The sequence below is a fragment of the Mesoplodon bidens genome, assembly GCF_964165515.1.
Source record: "Mesoplodon bidens genome assembly, chromosome: 6".
NCBI classification, from domain to species: domain Eukaryota; kingdom Metazoa; phylum Chordata; class Mammalia; order Artiodactyla; family Ziphiidae; genus Mesoplodon; species Mesoplodon bidens.
The window spans coordinates 65,644,810-65,662,217 of record NC_138162.1 but is presented as its reverse complement, the minus strand read 5'-3'; the positions used below and the strand labels follow the sequence as shown (position 1 = coordinate 65,662,217).

The 17,408-nt window shown below is 37.4% G+C and overlaps 1 protein-coding gene across 7 annotated transcripts in view; it reads right to left on the bottom strand.

The window, feature by feature from the left end:
• Window positions 1-283: 283 nt before the first annotated feature.
• MPDZ (multiple PDZ domain crumbs cell polarity complex component) overlaps window positions 284-17,408 on the bottom strand; it is a 163,258-nt gene continuing 146,133 nt past the window's right edge. For all 7 annotated transcript variants that reach the window (XM_081236972.1, XM_081236976.1, XM_081236973.1 and 4 more), the window contains 10 exons: window positions 17,143-17,336; window positions 15,510-15,657; window positions 12,882-12,968; window positions 11,873-11,963; window positions 10,741-10,784; window positions 9,798-9,920; window positions 8,432-8,536; window positions 7,762-7,874; window positions 6,823-6,946; window positions 284-4,940 (listed from right to left, as the gene is read on the bottom strand). In XM_081236972.1, coding sequence (XP_081093098.1) covers window positions 4,794-4,940; window positions 6,823-6,946; window positions 7,762-7,874; window positions 8,432-8,536; window positions 9,798-9,920; window positions 10,741-10,784; window positions 11,873-11,963; window positions 12,882-12,968; window positions 15,510-15,657; window positions 17,143-17,336 — 1,176 coding nt within the window. In that variant the 3' untranslated portion in view covers window positions 284-4,793. The remainder of the gene's footprint in view (window positions 4,941-6,822; window positions 6,947-7,761; window positions 7,875-8,431; window positions 8,537-9,797; window positions 9,921-10,740; window positions 10,785-11,872; window positions 11,964-12,881; window positions 12,969-15,509; window positions 15,658-17,142; window positions 17,337-17,408) is intronic.

The following is a 17,408-nucleotide window of genomic DNA, read 5'->3' as shown; positions in this document are numbered from 1 at the left end:
CTGAATTTACATTACACTATGTCTTCCAGGATATAATACTACAGTAACTCTTACCATTTCTTGATAGCTTATCATGTGCATGGTATTAATGCTTTAAATATAGTTATCTCATTTAATTTTCCAAAGCAAGGTAAACCTGTAAGTTTTACTGAATGGAATAAAGGACCTTTAGGTAAATGAAATTCAGAGAGTAGAACCTTGAATGCCAAATATTTCAAGGTAGACTCAGGTGAAAAAATCACAACTTCTAATACATCAATAAGAAAAGAAGAGGAAAAGTAGGTTTTCCAAGGATAATTGTTTATTTCTGAAAATCCACATGTGAGGAGGAGGATGGGGGAAGGAGGGAGAAAGGATCACAAAGAATCAGCAAATGACACAACTTTCTGAAAAATGTCCAGTATTAAATGAATAAGTAAAGCTCCCTCTTAGAAGCTGCCTAAAGCAGGTTTTTTTTTTTTTTTTTTTTTTGGTACGCGGGCCTCTCATTGTTGTGGCCTCTCCCGTTGCGGAGCACAGGATCCGGACGCACAGGTTCAGCGGCCATGGCTCATGGGCCTAGCCGCTCCGCGGCATGTGGGATCTTCCCGGACCGGGCCATGAACCCGTGTCCCCTGCATCGGCAGGCAGACTTTCAACCACTGCGCCACCAGGGAAGCCCCAGCAGTTTGTTTGTTGATGGCAGTACTTTTTGAAACTTCAAGAAGCATTTTCAGCGAGAGAATTCTGAGATCATTACCACAGATTTGCCTCTGTCTTGACAGAATTCCTTGGAAGGACCTACAATTGAACTTTCAGTACTTGGATGATAAATAAAATTCCTAGACAAATTATACAATTTTTTTCTAATTTACATAAAATGGAGTACCTGTATTTTGAAGGAAAAAAGAAGCTGCAATGTCAAGTATACAAAAATCATAGTCACTACATTTGCTTTGCCTAGTTTCCACGCTCTTCATTTAGAAATGTTCTTGTCACCAACATTTTTTTTTTCCTCCTGAGGTAACAGAGGCCAATCCCACCTTACAAACAGCTCCCTTTAGGAAAGGTCAAAGTTAAACATTAATTCCTCGTAGACAAAGTTGAGGAACATCTTTGCACAAATCAAATGCATTCCAGAATACTTGTCACTGACATGAAACAACACACCAGGGCTGCTGAAAGCAGGTGATGATAGTTTCGACATTCCCACACCTAGACCCAAGAAAGCATACTGATTCTTGTCTCCCTGCAGGCATCTTTTCAACTTCTCCACTCACTGTGATGGAGATCTGAAGACAGGCACTAAATCTCTGGCATTCTCAGACAATAAGCTAGATGACCAGGTCTAAGACAGCTTGGCATGGTATATATACCTCAGAGCAGGGAAGAGCTTACTTTGCTTCTTCGAATCTATCAAAATCAGCTTTATCAAGATTCTTAAAATGGAAAAAAAAGCTCCTTTTTCTTGTCTTTCATGAATTTTAATCTTTTATGCTTTCAGTTCCATCACCGTTCTGACGTACGGGCTCTACTGACTTGCCACACTGCATTGCTACATCTGCTGCTATAAATCAGTAGGTGTTGAAATCAAATACATCATCATCATCACCATCATCATCATTTTGGAGGGGTCACAAAGAACACCAGAAATGTGCAATATTCGCCAATGTATTTTAATCACAAAAACAAATATTCTGAACCTATTATGGGCAAGCCACAATCTTGAGTTGTACATGGTCTTGAGTTGCACATGGAATTAACACTATAATGTTCAAGTCTTCAAACTCTTTGCTCACTTTCTTCCTTCTCCAGGGAGAAATCTTACATTTCCAAGAAAGAATAATATAGGAAGCATAAGCCCTTGTCACTCTCTCTAATGTTGATGCATCGATATTCTTTCCCTCTCAATCTTCTTTTCCTTCCTTCCTTCATTCCTTCCCTCTCTTTCTTCACCTCTACATGCTCTGACTTTGTTAATTAGTAGCAGTTCAGGAGGGGAGCTTATCCCCAGTGTTTTACATCCTTAAGTGGCATTCACACGGCTTCCTGTTTTGCATTCAGTATGAAGGCTGCAGCTAGCTTAACTAAAACAAGGTAAGACCATGGAATTAATCATGACCTATAATTCAATCATTTACATGCTGAACAAAAATGTATAGAGCCTCTCCTATTTGCCAGGCACAGTGATAGTAGCTAAGGATATAAAAACATCCAAGATACTATACTGGTGTGTCCTAGGGCTTCCGTAGCAAAGTTCCACAAACAAGGTGGTTTACAACAACAGAAATTTGTTCTCACAGTCTTGGAGGCCAGATATCTGAAATCAAGGGGTCAAGAGGGACAAGTTATCTCTGAAGACTCCAGAGAAAAAAACCTTCCTCATCTCTTCAGCTTCTGGTGGTTCCAGGTACTCTGTTTTGTTTTTTGTTTGTTTGGTCCCCATCTTTACACAGCCTTCTTCTTCTGTCTCTGTGTCTCTACATAGCCTTCTCTTAAGGATTTAGGGTCCACTGTAATCCAGCATGACCTCATTTTAACTGAACTGATTACATCCACAAAGACCCTATTTCCAAATAAGGTCACATTCTGAGGTTCTTAGTAGACATGAACTTGGGGGCAATGCTCTACAGGCTAGTACAGATACCCAGCTGGGTGCTCTCACTGGAGTGCCTTCACACATTTACTCAAACTTCAATATGGCTGGTTAACTGGCCTTCCTAGGGTGCGCCACAGAGTGGCCTCCATAAAATCTTTGCTGGTTAAAACATAAAAGTGGGTGGCTCAGCTTCCAGCAGCCAACCATGAGAGGATCTTGACATGCCTTCATTACAGAGGGCCATTAATTGGTGACTAAGAGGTTAGATGTGTCACTGGGGTAGTAAAATGAGTTTTGTTACATCAAGTACCTCAGTTTACAATAGCTGGTTGGGGAGAATAGCTTCCGAATTGATGCAACGTGTAGTTGTGTCATTCGTTTCGTGTATCTAAGAATCACGGAAATTTTACAGTTTAGAACTTGATATAAGCTTTGAGATAAAATCACCTATCATTTTACATATGAGATAAATCAGAGGGAATGCATATGTTCATTAGCTAATTAGGGGAAGAACTGGCAGAACAAAGGTTCCTCAATTCCTTGCTCAGTGTTCAAATCAGATTTTTCATGTTCATTATTACAAATAATTTTCATTATGACTTTTTCTATCTGAACATGCTTTAACTCTTGACTACTCTAAAGAACAATTTATAATACTGCATCACTCGTAGCATTTCAGGAAAGCACATACAGGCACAACACCTCTCTTTTTTTAATGCTGTTTATCTTCCTCTGCTCCATGAGGAGTCTATGCATTTTTAGCATTAGTAAAAATTCTGGGCATAAAAAGCATTTAGCTTTTCATAATGTTGTTGTCCAGAGTTTCTCTAACTGTAAAACTATGGACACCATATGTTCAGTTAGACATGATAAAAGCCAATTTTAAATTGTAAATCTTGAACAGTATAATAAAGCTTTTCCGCAGTAAAAAGAACAAAATAAAAATGCCTGCTTTTTTTTGTGCACCATGAAACTTCTTATTTATTCACTTCAATTCCGCATTTACACAAAAGCGCTGTAATAAAATATCTGTACACTACTTTTGTTACAAATATAGATAATATTTAAAGTGACTTTATATATTCTAATGTAGGAGTTTCACGCTCTAAAACGGGAATGAACACATGATAATTCCTCACCAGTTGTCTCAATAAACAGCTCCATCTGTTTCCCTTAGTCTTAAACTATTGTATTATAAGATGTTAATATAAGGCAATGAAATGAACTTATGTTAATCCCCTTAATTTTTCTATCAATTTACTAATGGCATACAACCAAAATAATTACTAACACATTGATTTTTCTCTGTCATTAAGATTAATACTAATTGAAAACCAACTGCACAGCACACTGACACAGTTTCAGTGTTGCATCCCTTAAAACCAGCACTAACAATTTGGAGAGCCTCCTATGCTCCTGCGTGGTTAGCAAGGCTGCTTTCTAGAGAAACCGCAGTCAATACAGGGCAGCGTCATCATTTTACTTATAGAAATGTGAAAATATTGTATAATAGGTCAAAAATGAAAATGAACATCAAGATGTGCAATAAGTGGTTTCTTTACAAACTTAGGAACATTGCTTCCTGTTGTTATTTACCCAATCTTGAAGCCCATTTTAGGAGAAAACTATATATGTGTGTATTAGAGCTGGGAGTTGCAATGTTTTAATAACAGTCAACATTTTTAAATACTGAAAGTATTTTTAAACATTTTCAGTACAACTTTTTTCTTTTCTTTTTTAGTTAGAAGTGGGGAGAGAAGGTGGATTAACAGAATGCATTTTTACAAAACTTGAGATTTTCTTCTTTATTTTATATTTTCAATTTTCACCTTAATTTCATGAGACCATTTCCCCTTGGTTAGCTTTCGAATGATTTTTTTTTCCTTTCTCTACTAACCAGTTGAGCCCATATTAATTTCTGCCCACATGATTATAAAAATGTCAGATACCTTTAGGAAGAAAGACTGGATTTATCTATGCAAAGAGCTCTTCTCTTTGAGTTTCCATCACAAAATGCAAAGAGAAAGGGAAAGTGATGCTAGGTTGTAAGAAAATCATTTCTATATGAGAAAAACAAATTTACATGCGATTTTTTCCTACAGTTTTGAAGAGCCGGATGAACACAGCCCAGGAGGAGTCCACAGGACCAGTCCCACTCTCTTTGTAGCATGGGATGTAAGTGAGAAGTTGAGTCGGCTCAATTCTGGCAGCTAATTCAGGAGAGAACCATCAAAGTGACGGTGCCTTTTGTCCGCTTAAGGATGGCAACGGCTTCTTCATGTGTTACCCCTTCTAGACTCTGCCCGTTGACAGCAATGATCTGATCACCCCTCTTTAGACGCCCATCTTCAGAGGCTGCTCCCTGCAATTATAAAGTGGCTTGTTTACTTCTCAAAAAATGCTGCCTCGCAGTTACACAACAGAAAAAGATCCAAACAAGAATGTGAATTGCTCTGCATGTGCACACACATTGCTCTCAGCACTCCACAGGTGCTCCACAGCCATTAAGCAATGATGAACAGACACAAAGGAAGCCTTTCTCCTAAATGGCTTCCGCACTGAGATTCCAATTTGAGAGAGAATTTAGCAGTCAATAGATTAGTTGGATGGCTTTTTGGCTGTTCAGCACAGCAGTTGGTAGGAACTCAAATTAATAAAGAATATTTGGGAATATACTTAGTAGGAATGATTTCATAGAATCCAAGATATTTTATCCTATAAAGAAGACCTACAGAAAGAAAACAAAGGATTAGCAGTTTTACAGGACAAAAGCAGTTTTATAGGACAAGGGCATGAGGGCCACCAAACCCAAAGGTTTGCAGAAGCACAAAAGCCCACACGTATGTTGACAAGGACAGGATAAGGCACAAGTCGTGCTAACTCTAATTCTAATTCTTTCTGTGTCTTTCAAAAGGTGGCTTAAGCTGCTTGATTCTTTACTTCCCAAGGGTGGACAGTCTTCATATTCCTTATGGGCCCTGAATGATTAAGACTAAACACAGACACTGCTGTTTGGAAAAGAACCTCATCTTAGGCATAAGTATAGTAGGCAATTATGCAATTAAATATAAGATTAAAATATGGAAAAGTTAATGAGGAATCCATAATGATGAAATTCTTAAAATATGTTCTAACTAGAACGCCTTAAATAAATTGTTCCGAGGCTGAGAAAAAGGACTGCATGACTCTTCTATTTACTGGCAAATGCTGTTTGTATTTTTGGACATACCAGTGGCTTTAAAAAATCTCATAAATTAAGCCTATAGCTAGAGAGATAGCTATCGCTATAGATACAGCACTTTAAATTGGTGAAAAATAATTTTTTTTCAAAATAATAGAATGAAACCTCCCTCAGTAAGCACTTTAAAGGACTATAATACTAATCTAAAGCCCCTGTACCTAATCTTTTAATGGGTTTAACATAATTTTGTTTAACATAATTTTGTTTCCTCTGTGCTGTAAAATTTTGAGAATCTGAATTTTCTCCTGCAGGAATTTTGTCGTTCCTAAAAATTGTCTTAACAAAAAATTAACAATAATTATATGGGTTTAAATTATTTTAATAGTTTCACCAATGTTGTTAATAACTTTATTTGTATTCTAAATGTTCTTACCAAAGAATGGGATGCTGTATGATTATAACTATATACCAACAGTTTTCTTTTCTTTATTGAATCCCTTGAATGCAAATAGCTGATCTGTGGTAGGCGATAGAGCTGCTGGATACTCCTTAATATTTTTAGTAGTTATTTTTCTATTCCATTCAATGAAATGAAACTTGCAAAATAAATGCCCTATTAGTTATTCTCCTTATGTATTTTATGTACTTTTCTGTGCCTGTTTTATATTTCACAACAAAAAATGCAAAGAAAAAAAATGTCAGGTCTCTTTAGCATACACATATTTAAAATGTCCTATTTGCAAAAGACATTCAATCACATACAACTTGTTTCCAAAGGAAAACAATCAGGCCTGACTGTCTAGCTAACGTTCATTAATAGTTTTATATATATTGTCGAGAGTACCCATGGAACTTCAATTTGAGCCTATTTTCCTTTAAACATAACTAAACCTCAAATTGGACAAAAATATCTAATGACCTATTCCTGTAGGGATTTCCAAAAGAAAATAATCAACTGTTAATCATTGGGCGTTACCTCAAGCCATAAACTAATAAGCCCGCTGCTGACCACTATTAATGAATGCTTAGCGGGGAAGAGGGTGGTTAAAATTTGCAAGCTTACCTTCGCAAACACTGTTTTAACATAAATGGGTAAATCTCCGTGAGGGCTGCCATATCCTCCTACTATACTGAAGCCCAAGCCATCTGGTCCTCGGTCTAGTGTAATAGACTTACACTGAGGAGGTCTACAGTAAAGGGGAGAAAAAAAGAGTCTTTAGACTTTTAAAAAAACGTATATATGGCATATATATATGTATCTCCATGAATCTGTAAGTTATGGGTTAGCTGACATCCACCTAAAGCTAGTATAACTCTCTGTGTTACCAACAGTGAGTACATCACGGGTATTTTGTGGATGCTTAAATTGTCAGTGTGTGCTGTGCTATGTATCTTAAATTTACATAATCTAATGAAATACTACTTAACACCCTATTCTATTACTCATGTATACTACCCTTAACCTAACATATTCATGGCAAGCTCTCATTGTATAAAAGCAGCTCCTTCCTTTTCCAGTTTATTTAAAGTGAGAGGCTAAACTGCCAAAGACTATGATGGAATAAGTCATAAACATCAGTATTCTCAAGCTCAGAGACAAAAATAGATGGTAAGAAATATAAAAGCTGCATCAAATTATGTAAAACTTCCAACATGCTCCTCTCTTCCCCTCTCTCTATATTCTAATTCTTGTGTACTCAAGTTTTGCGTAACTAAATTTTTTTTTAATCACAAGTATGATTCATTAAATAATTAGGCAATGTTGGAATTTTTAAAAGGATAGATTGACCCCCAAGACTAAAATGTTCCCTCAAAAAACTCAGAGATGAAAATGTGGGAAGAGTAGTAGCATGCATGCATATCTGCTTGTCTATCTATCTACCTACCATTCCATAATCAAAGAGTTTAGAAACACTTGGTTTTCATATTTTACACCTCATCTTCCATCATTTCTCCTTTATGTGGGTAACAGGGACATACAAACCATAGTATATAAGCTCACCCTAAATCATCGTGAAATATACTGCTTGACGTCAGCCCAGTGAAAGAAAGACTAGAACTGGCAGGCTCCTGCTGATGACCTGTGACCACACTCACATCTCCTCCAGCAACCACCTGTACACAGGAGAAGTATAAAGAGAAAAAACACACGCTCATGTGGCTAGGAAGACATCATTAATTTTTCTTAAAAAGAACACTGGGAATGAAATGTGTATTTTATCACCCACTTAATCATTTCTGTTAACATAAATTCAGGAATTTCATAACGTCCAGAGGCCTCTTCAACTGACACTAAGAATATTCTACTAATTCAATTTTACCAAGTTCTTTGATGCTTTTCAAACATGGTTTCACATGCAATTGTTTTCTAAAGATCTTCAGAATGTAAGTCACTCAATCACACCACTTAAAATTTCAGCAATTAATCATTTCCTGCCAAGACCATGAATTTTCCCCCTAAGATATAAAGTATGAAATGATAAATGCATCGGGATAAAATGTGACAGAATGTGTTTCCTATGTACTTTCTTGGAATTCTCAATGTAATCATTTATCTTCAAGGGAAATAGTAAATACAATAATAGGAGATTTAATCATTTTATAGCTTTAACCTTAAAGCTCATGTGTCCTCAAGCTACCCATATTCAGAAGAGTTGGGATAAAAATCTTACCTGCATTTCAATGGAGCCAGAGGTATTTTTCAGAAAGTTAACCGCCTGGGTGTGAGTCATCCCCTCAGTGGATGTGCCACAGATAGTGACGATCCTATCCCCAACCTGCGAGGGAGAGAAATAGCCATCTGCTACAACAGCCATGGAGAGTGGGATGATTTCCTTCCCTACCTTCCATACCACATATATACTACTAATCAGCAATAGAAATAGAACCAAGGAAACGTCCAATTCCAAGCAGCAGCAACCACAAAGAGAAGCTGCAAGTAATGGCTGAGTTCTATCATCTTTGGTGCAATGGGCAGGGAATCACGCTTCCCTCTTCTTTGTTTCTCCTGGGTAAGACATTACTTCCTATTAAAAGAATACCGTTTCTGCTATCTTTTGGGAACCAGCATTTCTCTGGATATTATTATTATACACATTAGCTGTGACTCTAAGTCAAGGGTTGGCAAACTACGGCTGACAGGCCAAGACTGGCCCACTGTTTATTTTGGTTAATAAAATCTAGTTGGAGGACAGACATGATTATTTCGCTGCTTTCACAAGGCAGAGTTGAATAGTTGCAACAGGGAAACACATGTATGTCCTGCAAAGCCTAAAATATTCATCTCGTCCTTTACAGAAAAGTTTTCTGACCCCTGTGTTACGCGTACAATCTGTTTTTAAGTGCCAGTCATAAATTTACATGGCAAAGGGAAATAGAATCATTACTGATTTAGACAGTATTTAAAACGTGATTATGGTTTGAGACCATTTTTAAGGCATGAGGCCATATAGATTTTACTTTATAGAGACTGAGTTACTTTAATGGAATATTCACATGATTTCACAACTGGGCAGTTAGCATAAATTCTATCATAGTGCTCCACATATGCAAAATCTCTCAATTTTGAAGCAAGCTTTGTATAGTTTCACATTGTAAGTCATGTTTACACTCAAATTTTGCAAAACTGATAAACAAATGCAACATAAATGACAATTTTCAATTTAATAAAGTCAAATCAGCATTTAAACCAAAAAAACACATAAAGAAAAAATTTCACTTCATTCTGGCAATACTTTCTGAGAATACCTTCTGTTTTATTTTAACTTCTTCCTCAGGGTTTCAAACAAGTAAAAAATATAAGAAATAACTATAAATCATCCCATTTCATTTACTTGAAAATCTGCATACAACAACAAATTCTCCTCTCTTTTGATTTTCTTCATCTTTTACCCAAAGCAAGCCCTGATGTGGCTGGGTAAGCGGATTTAAAAGTTGACAGACATCTCAAACTGCCTGCAACAGTTGGCCAGAGTCAAAGGGTTTATAAAACCTTTTGACAGATTTGCTAGGGCTACCAGGGCTATTAGTAAAACTTACTCTGAGTTTCTGGGTCTGAGCTGCAACTCCATTCGGGTGCATCATTGCAATAAATATAGGAACATCACCAAGCGGGCTGCCCACTCCTCCAGCAATGCTGATCCCCAATGAGTCAGTGGGTCCCTGCCATTGGACAGACAGAGTATTTTGGTCAAACTGATATTTTTAATTGGCTTTTGGTCTCTTTGGCACAATATTCTATAGTTAACTTTGATCTTCTAGATGTGAGGGTGGAAAATGATGCCCAAGAAAATTGTATTACTTTATTTGATACAGGTCCTTAATGTGATTTAGAAAAATAAGCATCTGTTCAGGAGGTAAAAGAAATCAAAACTAAATGAAAATCATGCTACAGGGAATGAGGAAAATCAAGGAGGCTGATGAAGTGAAAAGGAATCAGAAAGACCCGTGTTCAAAGCCAGAAACCCACACTTACAAACGCTGGGATCTGGAACAAGTCCACTGCTTTCAATGAATCCCTAGATCTTCACGGACAAAATGGAGATTACCGTGCCTCTCACAAAGGGCTGCAGTGACTATTAAATGAAATGACGATGGTATGAAGTGTCTACAAGTGTGCTCAGCACTTATATCTGCTTTTATTTTCTCTGTTGTGCATGGCTATCAGAGGAATCTGTTTCAGGAGAATGGGAAATCTCTGTTGAAGGCAAAGGCTAATTTATCCTAATATGAGGAGTGAGAGAGACCCGGCATTATTTTGCGTGGGGCTGGGTTGATACCATTTGTGGCAATAAAGAGTATACCAAAAATGATTTTTCAAACAAGGACATTCAGCAAAGAGTGCACTGGGCTATTTCCACTGCATATAATACATATTTTATCAGATGGTACTATAAAATAGTAAGGCAGCTAACAGGAAAATACATATGCAGATGCCTTTGGAATCAACAGAGTTTATATTGTTTCTTCTCTCCCAAGTTACCTTTTTAATTTCAACTGCTCTTAATCCCTGTATTTCAGATGCCACTGTAAATAGGAAAAAGATAAAATATGGTTATTAGTGCATTTTTTTTTTTTTTGCGTTACATGGGCCTCTCACTGTTGTGGCCTCTCCCGTTGCGGAGCACAGGCTCCGGACGCACAGGCTCAACAGCCATGGCTCACGGGCCCAGCTGCTCCGCGGCATGTGGGATCTTCCCAGACCGGGGCACGAACCCGTGTCCCCTGCATCGGCAGGCGGACTCTCAACCACTGCGCCACCAGGGAAGCCCAATGCATTTTTAATGTTAGTTTAAATTTTAGTTGATGTCTACAGCTAGATGGGGCTAAGTGAGGTACCCTAATTTTTTTGCAAAGGGGATTTCAAAGTTACTAGCACACATGATTAAATGTCTTACAGAGGGACTTCCCAGTTGGAAAAATGCACACACCATCCTATTTCTTTCTTCTTATTTCAAGCATTGCTTATACAACTCCATAATCCACTTTGAATGAGTTAAGGACAGGATGTGCTTTGGATAGAAAGACATCTGCACAGCTGAGAGAAATAAAGTCATGGAAGCATTAAAAAGAATCCATGGACTTAAGTGCCTAAATTTCTAGAACATTAGTTACGTTGCAAACAGAGACTGCCATGTGGTTAGTTTCTTCAATTTGAACAACTTTCAACCAATACTCCAAGCCAAAAAACCCTCTGCATCATGATTTCATGTAATTAAAATACAGGAGGATCATATTAATTTTATCAATCAAATTTCTTGCAATCTTCATGGAGAAAGAAAGCTTCACTTAATGGGATCTTCTGATATATTGGTGTTACATTAAACAGAAAAAGGGAATAAAAATCAAATACAACAATCTGCTTCGCAAGAAAAAAATTGCAGGATCCTGATTCTAATGTTTAGTATACCTCGTAGGGAAAACATCAAATGCGAAATGCCGCTATAGGCATTGCTTCATGCTCTTCTGAATTTTTGCACCTATACTAGGGTTTGGGATGATTTAGAGGAAAGAGAGCTTCAGAGGTAAAGTAAAACAGGGGAAAAAATCACTGTTGATGGCCCAAATTCCAATTTAAGCACTAAATCATGCTTAAAATTTCAATCCAATCTTACATGCATTCTTCTTTGAGCTGCTTTCCAGTGACTCAGATGTACTGGATCCCGAAAGTGGAAAAGTAAACGATGACAGGCTCCCTTCACTCATCTACAAATACATAACAGTCGTTTTAGAAAGTTTGGGAAGTAATAATACTCGCTAAATACCACTTATTTCAGAATTCTTTTAATGGACTTAGAAATACTTGTTAAGCAACAGTGGCAGTAATTTGAAGGGCAATCAATATGGAGAGTTTCCACTGAGTTTTCTCTTTTTTTTTCTTTTTTAGGAAGAATTTGTCCAATGACATAAATAAATTAAAGGTAAAAGAACGGATGCAATTGATTCCAACCTTCCTAAAATTTTAGTGGATTTTCATAATCTCACCCAAGCTAATCTTCTCTAAATTTAAACAAATGCTGTACATAGATGGGGACTTCATCAACTGCACAATTAGGGCCAGTCGACAGGAAACGAATGGTAATCATTCAGGGGTGACTAAGAGGTCCTTAAGGACAGGCTGATAAAAATGGGCTTCTGTCATCAGAAGGCAAGACAGGAGAGGGGCTTACCAAGAGACTCCAGCTATCTCACACCATATTTTTATACGTGGTGGCGAGCTTCTACAGTTCACCTACATGGGATTTTTTCAGTTCAATACTGATTGATAAATGTTTGTTATAAAATACTTTAAACATATATGTCTTTGTAGGCTTTATATGTATATATTAATCGGTTCACTTTTGAGATTATGGAAAAAGAATCATGTCAGAAAAGAAGAATGGTTGGAATTAAGTTCCTTAGAATGACTCACAAACTACTCAAGAGCTCCATCCACCTTGCTTGCCTGTCTACTCCCATCTCTCGTTCTTCCCTATCACCAACTCTGCACCTCAGCCGCTCTGCCAAGCTGCCAGGGGGCCAGGCCTGTGTACATGACCCTGGACAGACTCATGGTCAGGGCCATCTTTGAGTTCCTCTTGGCCTATGGACTGCATTGCCCTGATGAATCCCACAGCTACCCACCTGGCTGCTTTGAGAAGGTCTCCTCTCCGAATGGAATGGGCCAGCTTTGACTCTTCCGACTTCCAAGGTTACTGTGCCTAGGGAACACTGGGGGGGGGGAAGTTTTTCAATAAAATGTTTAAATAAAATGCTACAGTCAGCTTTAGGATTACATTTTACTCTTCAAGACTGGGTTTTTGAAAGGCATTTTCCTTTTGGAATTTCCACGGGCAAGGATACCTCCAATCCTTTGTGGAAAAAGGCTTTTCTAAAACATTAAAACTAGTAAAAAAAATTATAACAAGCAGCAGCAGCAACACCCAGTGTCTGTCTTACTGCCTCATGATTTACATGGAGAGCATGTCTGTCAAGGCAAAGAGAAATGGAGAAGCAAGCAATTATCTCACGAAACACAGTAATTTACATAGGCCAAAAGAACTAAGTAACTCAGATCTTAAAAAACAAAACAAAAACAATAAAATAACCACTACCGCAACAATTCGTTTTGCCCTCAATAGCAGAGGTACTCAGATAATTGGGTAAGCTCTCTACTGCCTCACTGTACCTGAATAGATACATTATAGTATACAATACTTAAACAAGCCATATTGCTGTAAACACAAAACGAGAATTGAAGACAATTTCCCTGTGGTCCTTTACGAATAAATCATAGGCATGCAAGAAATGCTATACAGTCTAATGTGAAAGTTGCACAATGAAGTGTTTGAGAACTCAGGCTTTTGGAGTCAGATACACTGGCTTAAATCCAGACTATGTGATTTACTAGCTGTGTGAACTTAGCAGAGTTTTACCTTGATAAGTCTTTTACTCTGCATTCTAAAAACAGAGACCATTATAGGTTGTTGTGATAAAATAATCCATGCACAATTCTTAACAAAGTGTCGAGCACAAAGCAGTATCGTCAATTGTGTTGCTTCCAGTTTTCTATTATTACAAACAACACTGCAATGAACCTTATGTACGTGAAGTTTTTTGTGTACTGAGGATTCTGCAACATGTTTAAATGAAGAAATAACAAGTCAAAACAACAACAAGCAGCAGCTGGAGGTACAAATAGCAAAGCTATATAAATGTTTAAGGCTCTCATTATATACTGCCAAACTGGGTGTTTAAATGGTGATTTAACTGGTTCTAAAATTATTTAGGTCATTTTATGGATGTCTCCTTCTCTATCTTTGAGAGGTATCTATCTTACAGAGTTAACTATCATTGTTAATTTATCTCCTAAAGGAAGCTACTTCTCCTTAAAGAATTCTAATTATTTTTTGAAAATTGATAACTAAGAAGAAATGATAGACTTTAAGTGTGCTTTATTAATAACTAAATTTATATGTATATACCAGATCCTATGCAAACCACAGAGGTTTATAACAAGATGCTCACTTGAAAATCACTCCATGAAGCTAAGCTTAGCCACTGAAGAGGCTCCCACTAGCATCTGAGATCTCTGACATTTCTCCTGCTGTCAGACACTGTCATGAAGTTATGTGCTTATGTTACTGAACATGTGCCACATGACATGGATACTGATGGCAATCGATTTTTAATCAACATTGAACTACACTTCAGGTCATAAAAACACATGTTAGGTAAAGGAAAACAATGAGATAAACACTGCTTTATTTACTTGTAGGAACACAAATCCCCTCTGGAAACTGGGATATTCCCTGATAGGAAATATGTCTAAACTTCCACGAGTTGTATTTTTAAGTGACTATTCTATATTTTACATTTTTAAAATGAGACTGGCTCTGCCTTTCCAATCAGAAAATGATTCTTCATGGAGAGTTTACTCCATGGAGGAAAGAGATTTCACAATGTAAAATGTACTTAAGACTAGCAATGATACCTTGGGATGGAGGCATTGTAATTATTGAAATAACAACAGTAATAACTGTTGAAGGTACTGCCCGGTAAATCTGCATGGCATTGTCTTCATTTCCTAAGGATGACCCATCCAACTACGATTTTAAAAGTAAAACTTTAAATAGTTCAATAGTTTTGAATCAGAATAAGATGTGAACCAAATTATGTCATTCAAAAAGGATAAAATCTTCCTTCCACATTCTTCATCTCTGGGGAAATATAAAGATGTCCAATTTAGCGCCAAGGAAGGGGTTAAGGGAGGGGCTGGGACAGGGCAGTCCAGAAGCCTGACTCCCAGAGGTGCCCTTCTTGCCTTCTATGATCTTCCGCCTTTCTTCTGAGTCCCTTTTCAAAGAACACCCGTGCCAGGGAGGAGATTCTTCCCTTAGGTCAGAGGTCATAAGAATAAATCCAAATGTAAATACAGGGGGGCAGGGGAGAACTGAGGTTAAGACTTTTTTTCTCCTTTGTGGACTGGATATGTTTTTCTTTCAAGAAAAGAGCCACACAGTAATCACTTTGTGATAAAAGATTTACTAAGAACACAGATACTCAGTTCATAATTCTTACTACTGCTAAATAAATATATAATAATATAATAAACAGCTGATTGTAATTTAGAGATTTATTACTGAAATATGTATGGTGTCTAATGTATAAATGTCTTATTTGAGAGAACATATTAAATAAATACTTGTTTGAATGTGGCCGCTCCTCCTCTTACACTATTACACATGAGCATTTGTGGCACTGGATTTCTACCTTCAGCAGAGCTGCAACGGCTTCCTGGGTGGCGTGACGGACGTCTTCTCCATTCACCATTAGTATCTGGTCTCCCTGCATCAGTCTTCCGTCAGCATCTGCAATTCCTCCTTTCACAATGTCAGACACAAATACGCCAGTATCATTTCTGCAAACGTAAAATTTTGAATGTCAACATTATTACTTTTTCCCAACTGTAATGCAATGCTTATTTAATGAAAGGCTAACATTTTACAACTGGAAATTTTACTTCTATTTTTATGACTTTAAAAGTTTTATTGTTTTCAGCAACACTGGTGCAACTACGAGAATTTTTTTTTGTAACAAATAGTATCTTAAAACTACAATATTTCATAGATTGAACATATCTTTCATAAGCATATTTATTCAACAGTTCTACATTGTGAGTAGAAGTGGCTATTATACTCATTTTATGAGTCACAGTTACTAAATGGCAAAAACAGGACTTGAGAGTCAGTCACTGGGAGCTAAATCTATTGCTCTTTCTACACCATAACGAAGCCTTCAATGGATACTGACCTGTGCCTACATAAATATGTTGCTATTATCACCAATGTCATTAACGTTACTGAAAATAAATAACGGATATGTATCTCAAACTAAAACCATTTGTTACTCAAAATTAAGTACCGTTGCTGTGATGTCTCTTCTTTTAAATCATTACAGGTCTAACTTTCATACAAGACAGGTTTATGCAAAATGAACAAATATTCAACTTATTTCAATCTTCCTTTCATAAAAGTATAAATAACTCAAGGACTTCTTGTTGAGATACAAAGATAACTCTCAGTAGAAACATTTAGTAGAAGTTGAATTGTATCACTTGTTCTTGCCAAGGTCATGACCTCAAACAAGCCCTTTCACCATCTGATACTCTGTTTTCCCATCTTAAGAATAAAAGTGTTGGAACTTACTGGATTATATATTTTTTAATATTAACTATATATACATATTTAAATCAATGAGGTACTTACTTTATGTATATTCACCAACCTACTACCCTGGCCTCTTAATTTACACTTTCTATTCCCTTCTGATGGTGTGCTCTTGTTCATGATGATCCTTCTCCCTAGAATATCCTCGCCCACTTTTGTCAGACCAACTCTCACCTCTCATTTTTGGCTTCATCTCTGGCACCTCTTTATAAGGGGGTTTTCCTAATCTACTGCCCTTAAATAAGGTCATGCAGTCGGTCCCGTTCTCCTTTGCTTCCATGGATCCCCCACGATGCGTTTCTGTCTCTCATCAACAGATTCCTTTGTTGCAAGAACATATTTAATGCTCATTTACCAAACTGAGTTTTTGGATCCGTGGATCCAGGATCCATGTCTTATTTAACTCTGTTCCCCAGAACCTAATGTATCTCCTGGCACCCAGCAGGTACTCAAAAATACCAAATGGCTTTTTGTCTAGTACCTTCAAAATCCCCCAAAATACTGACTAAAAAATTTCAACACCAATGTCTCTTGATGTTCCACTACTGCATGGGCCGAAATAGCTACATACAGAACACTAGCAGTTGAGAAAGATTCTACTACTGCTAGTACTCTTTCAAGGAATTAAAATTCAATCATTTCCAAAAGGTCATTGCATTTGCCCTGATCAGTCATACCTTTTACCAACAATACTCAACCCCAAGCCTTTGCCCGGCTTCTTTTGCAGCTCGATGGTGAGGGTGTCGTACACATCCTCCTCTTTGTACGGGGCCTCATCTCTGTAGAGCGTCAGGCGCACCCTTTGTGGTGTTTGTCTCAGCACATTTATTGCTTCATCATGTGTGGCCTTTCTCAAGTCAATTCCATTCACCTGTACAGAAATGGGACACAGAGGGTGAGGAACCAGGTGAGTTGAGTAAAAGGAAAAAAGATAGGGAGAAGG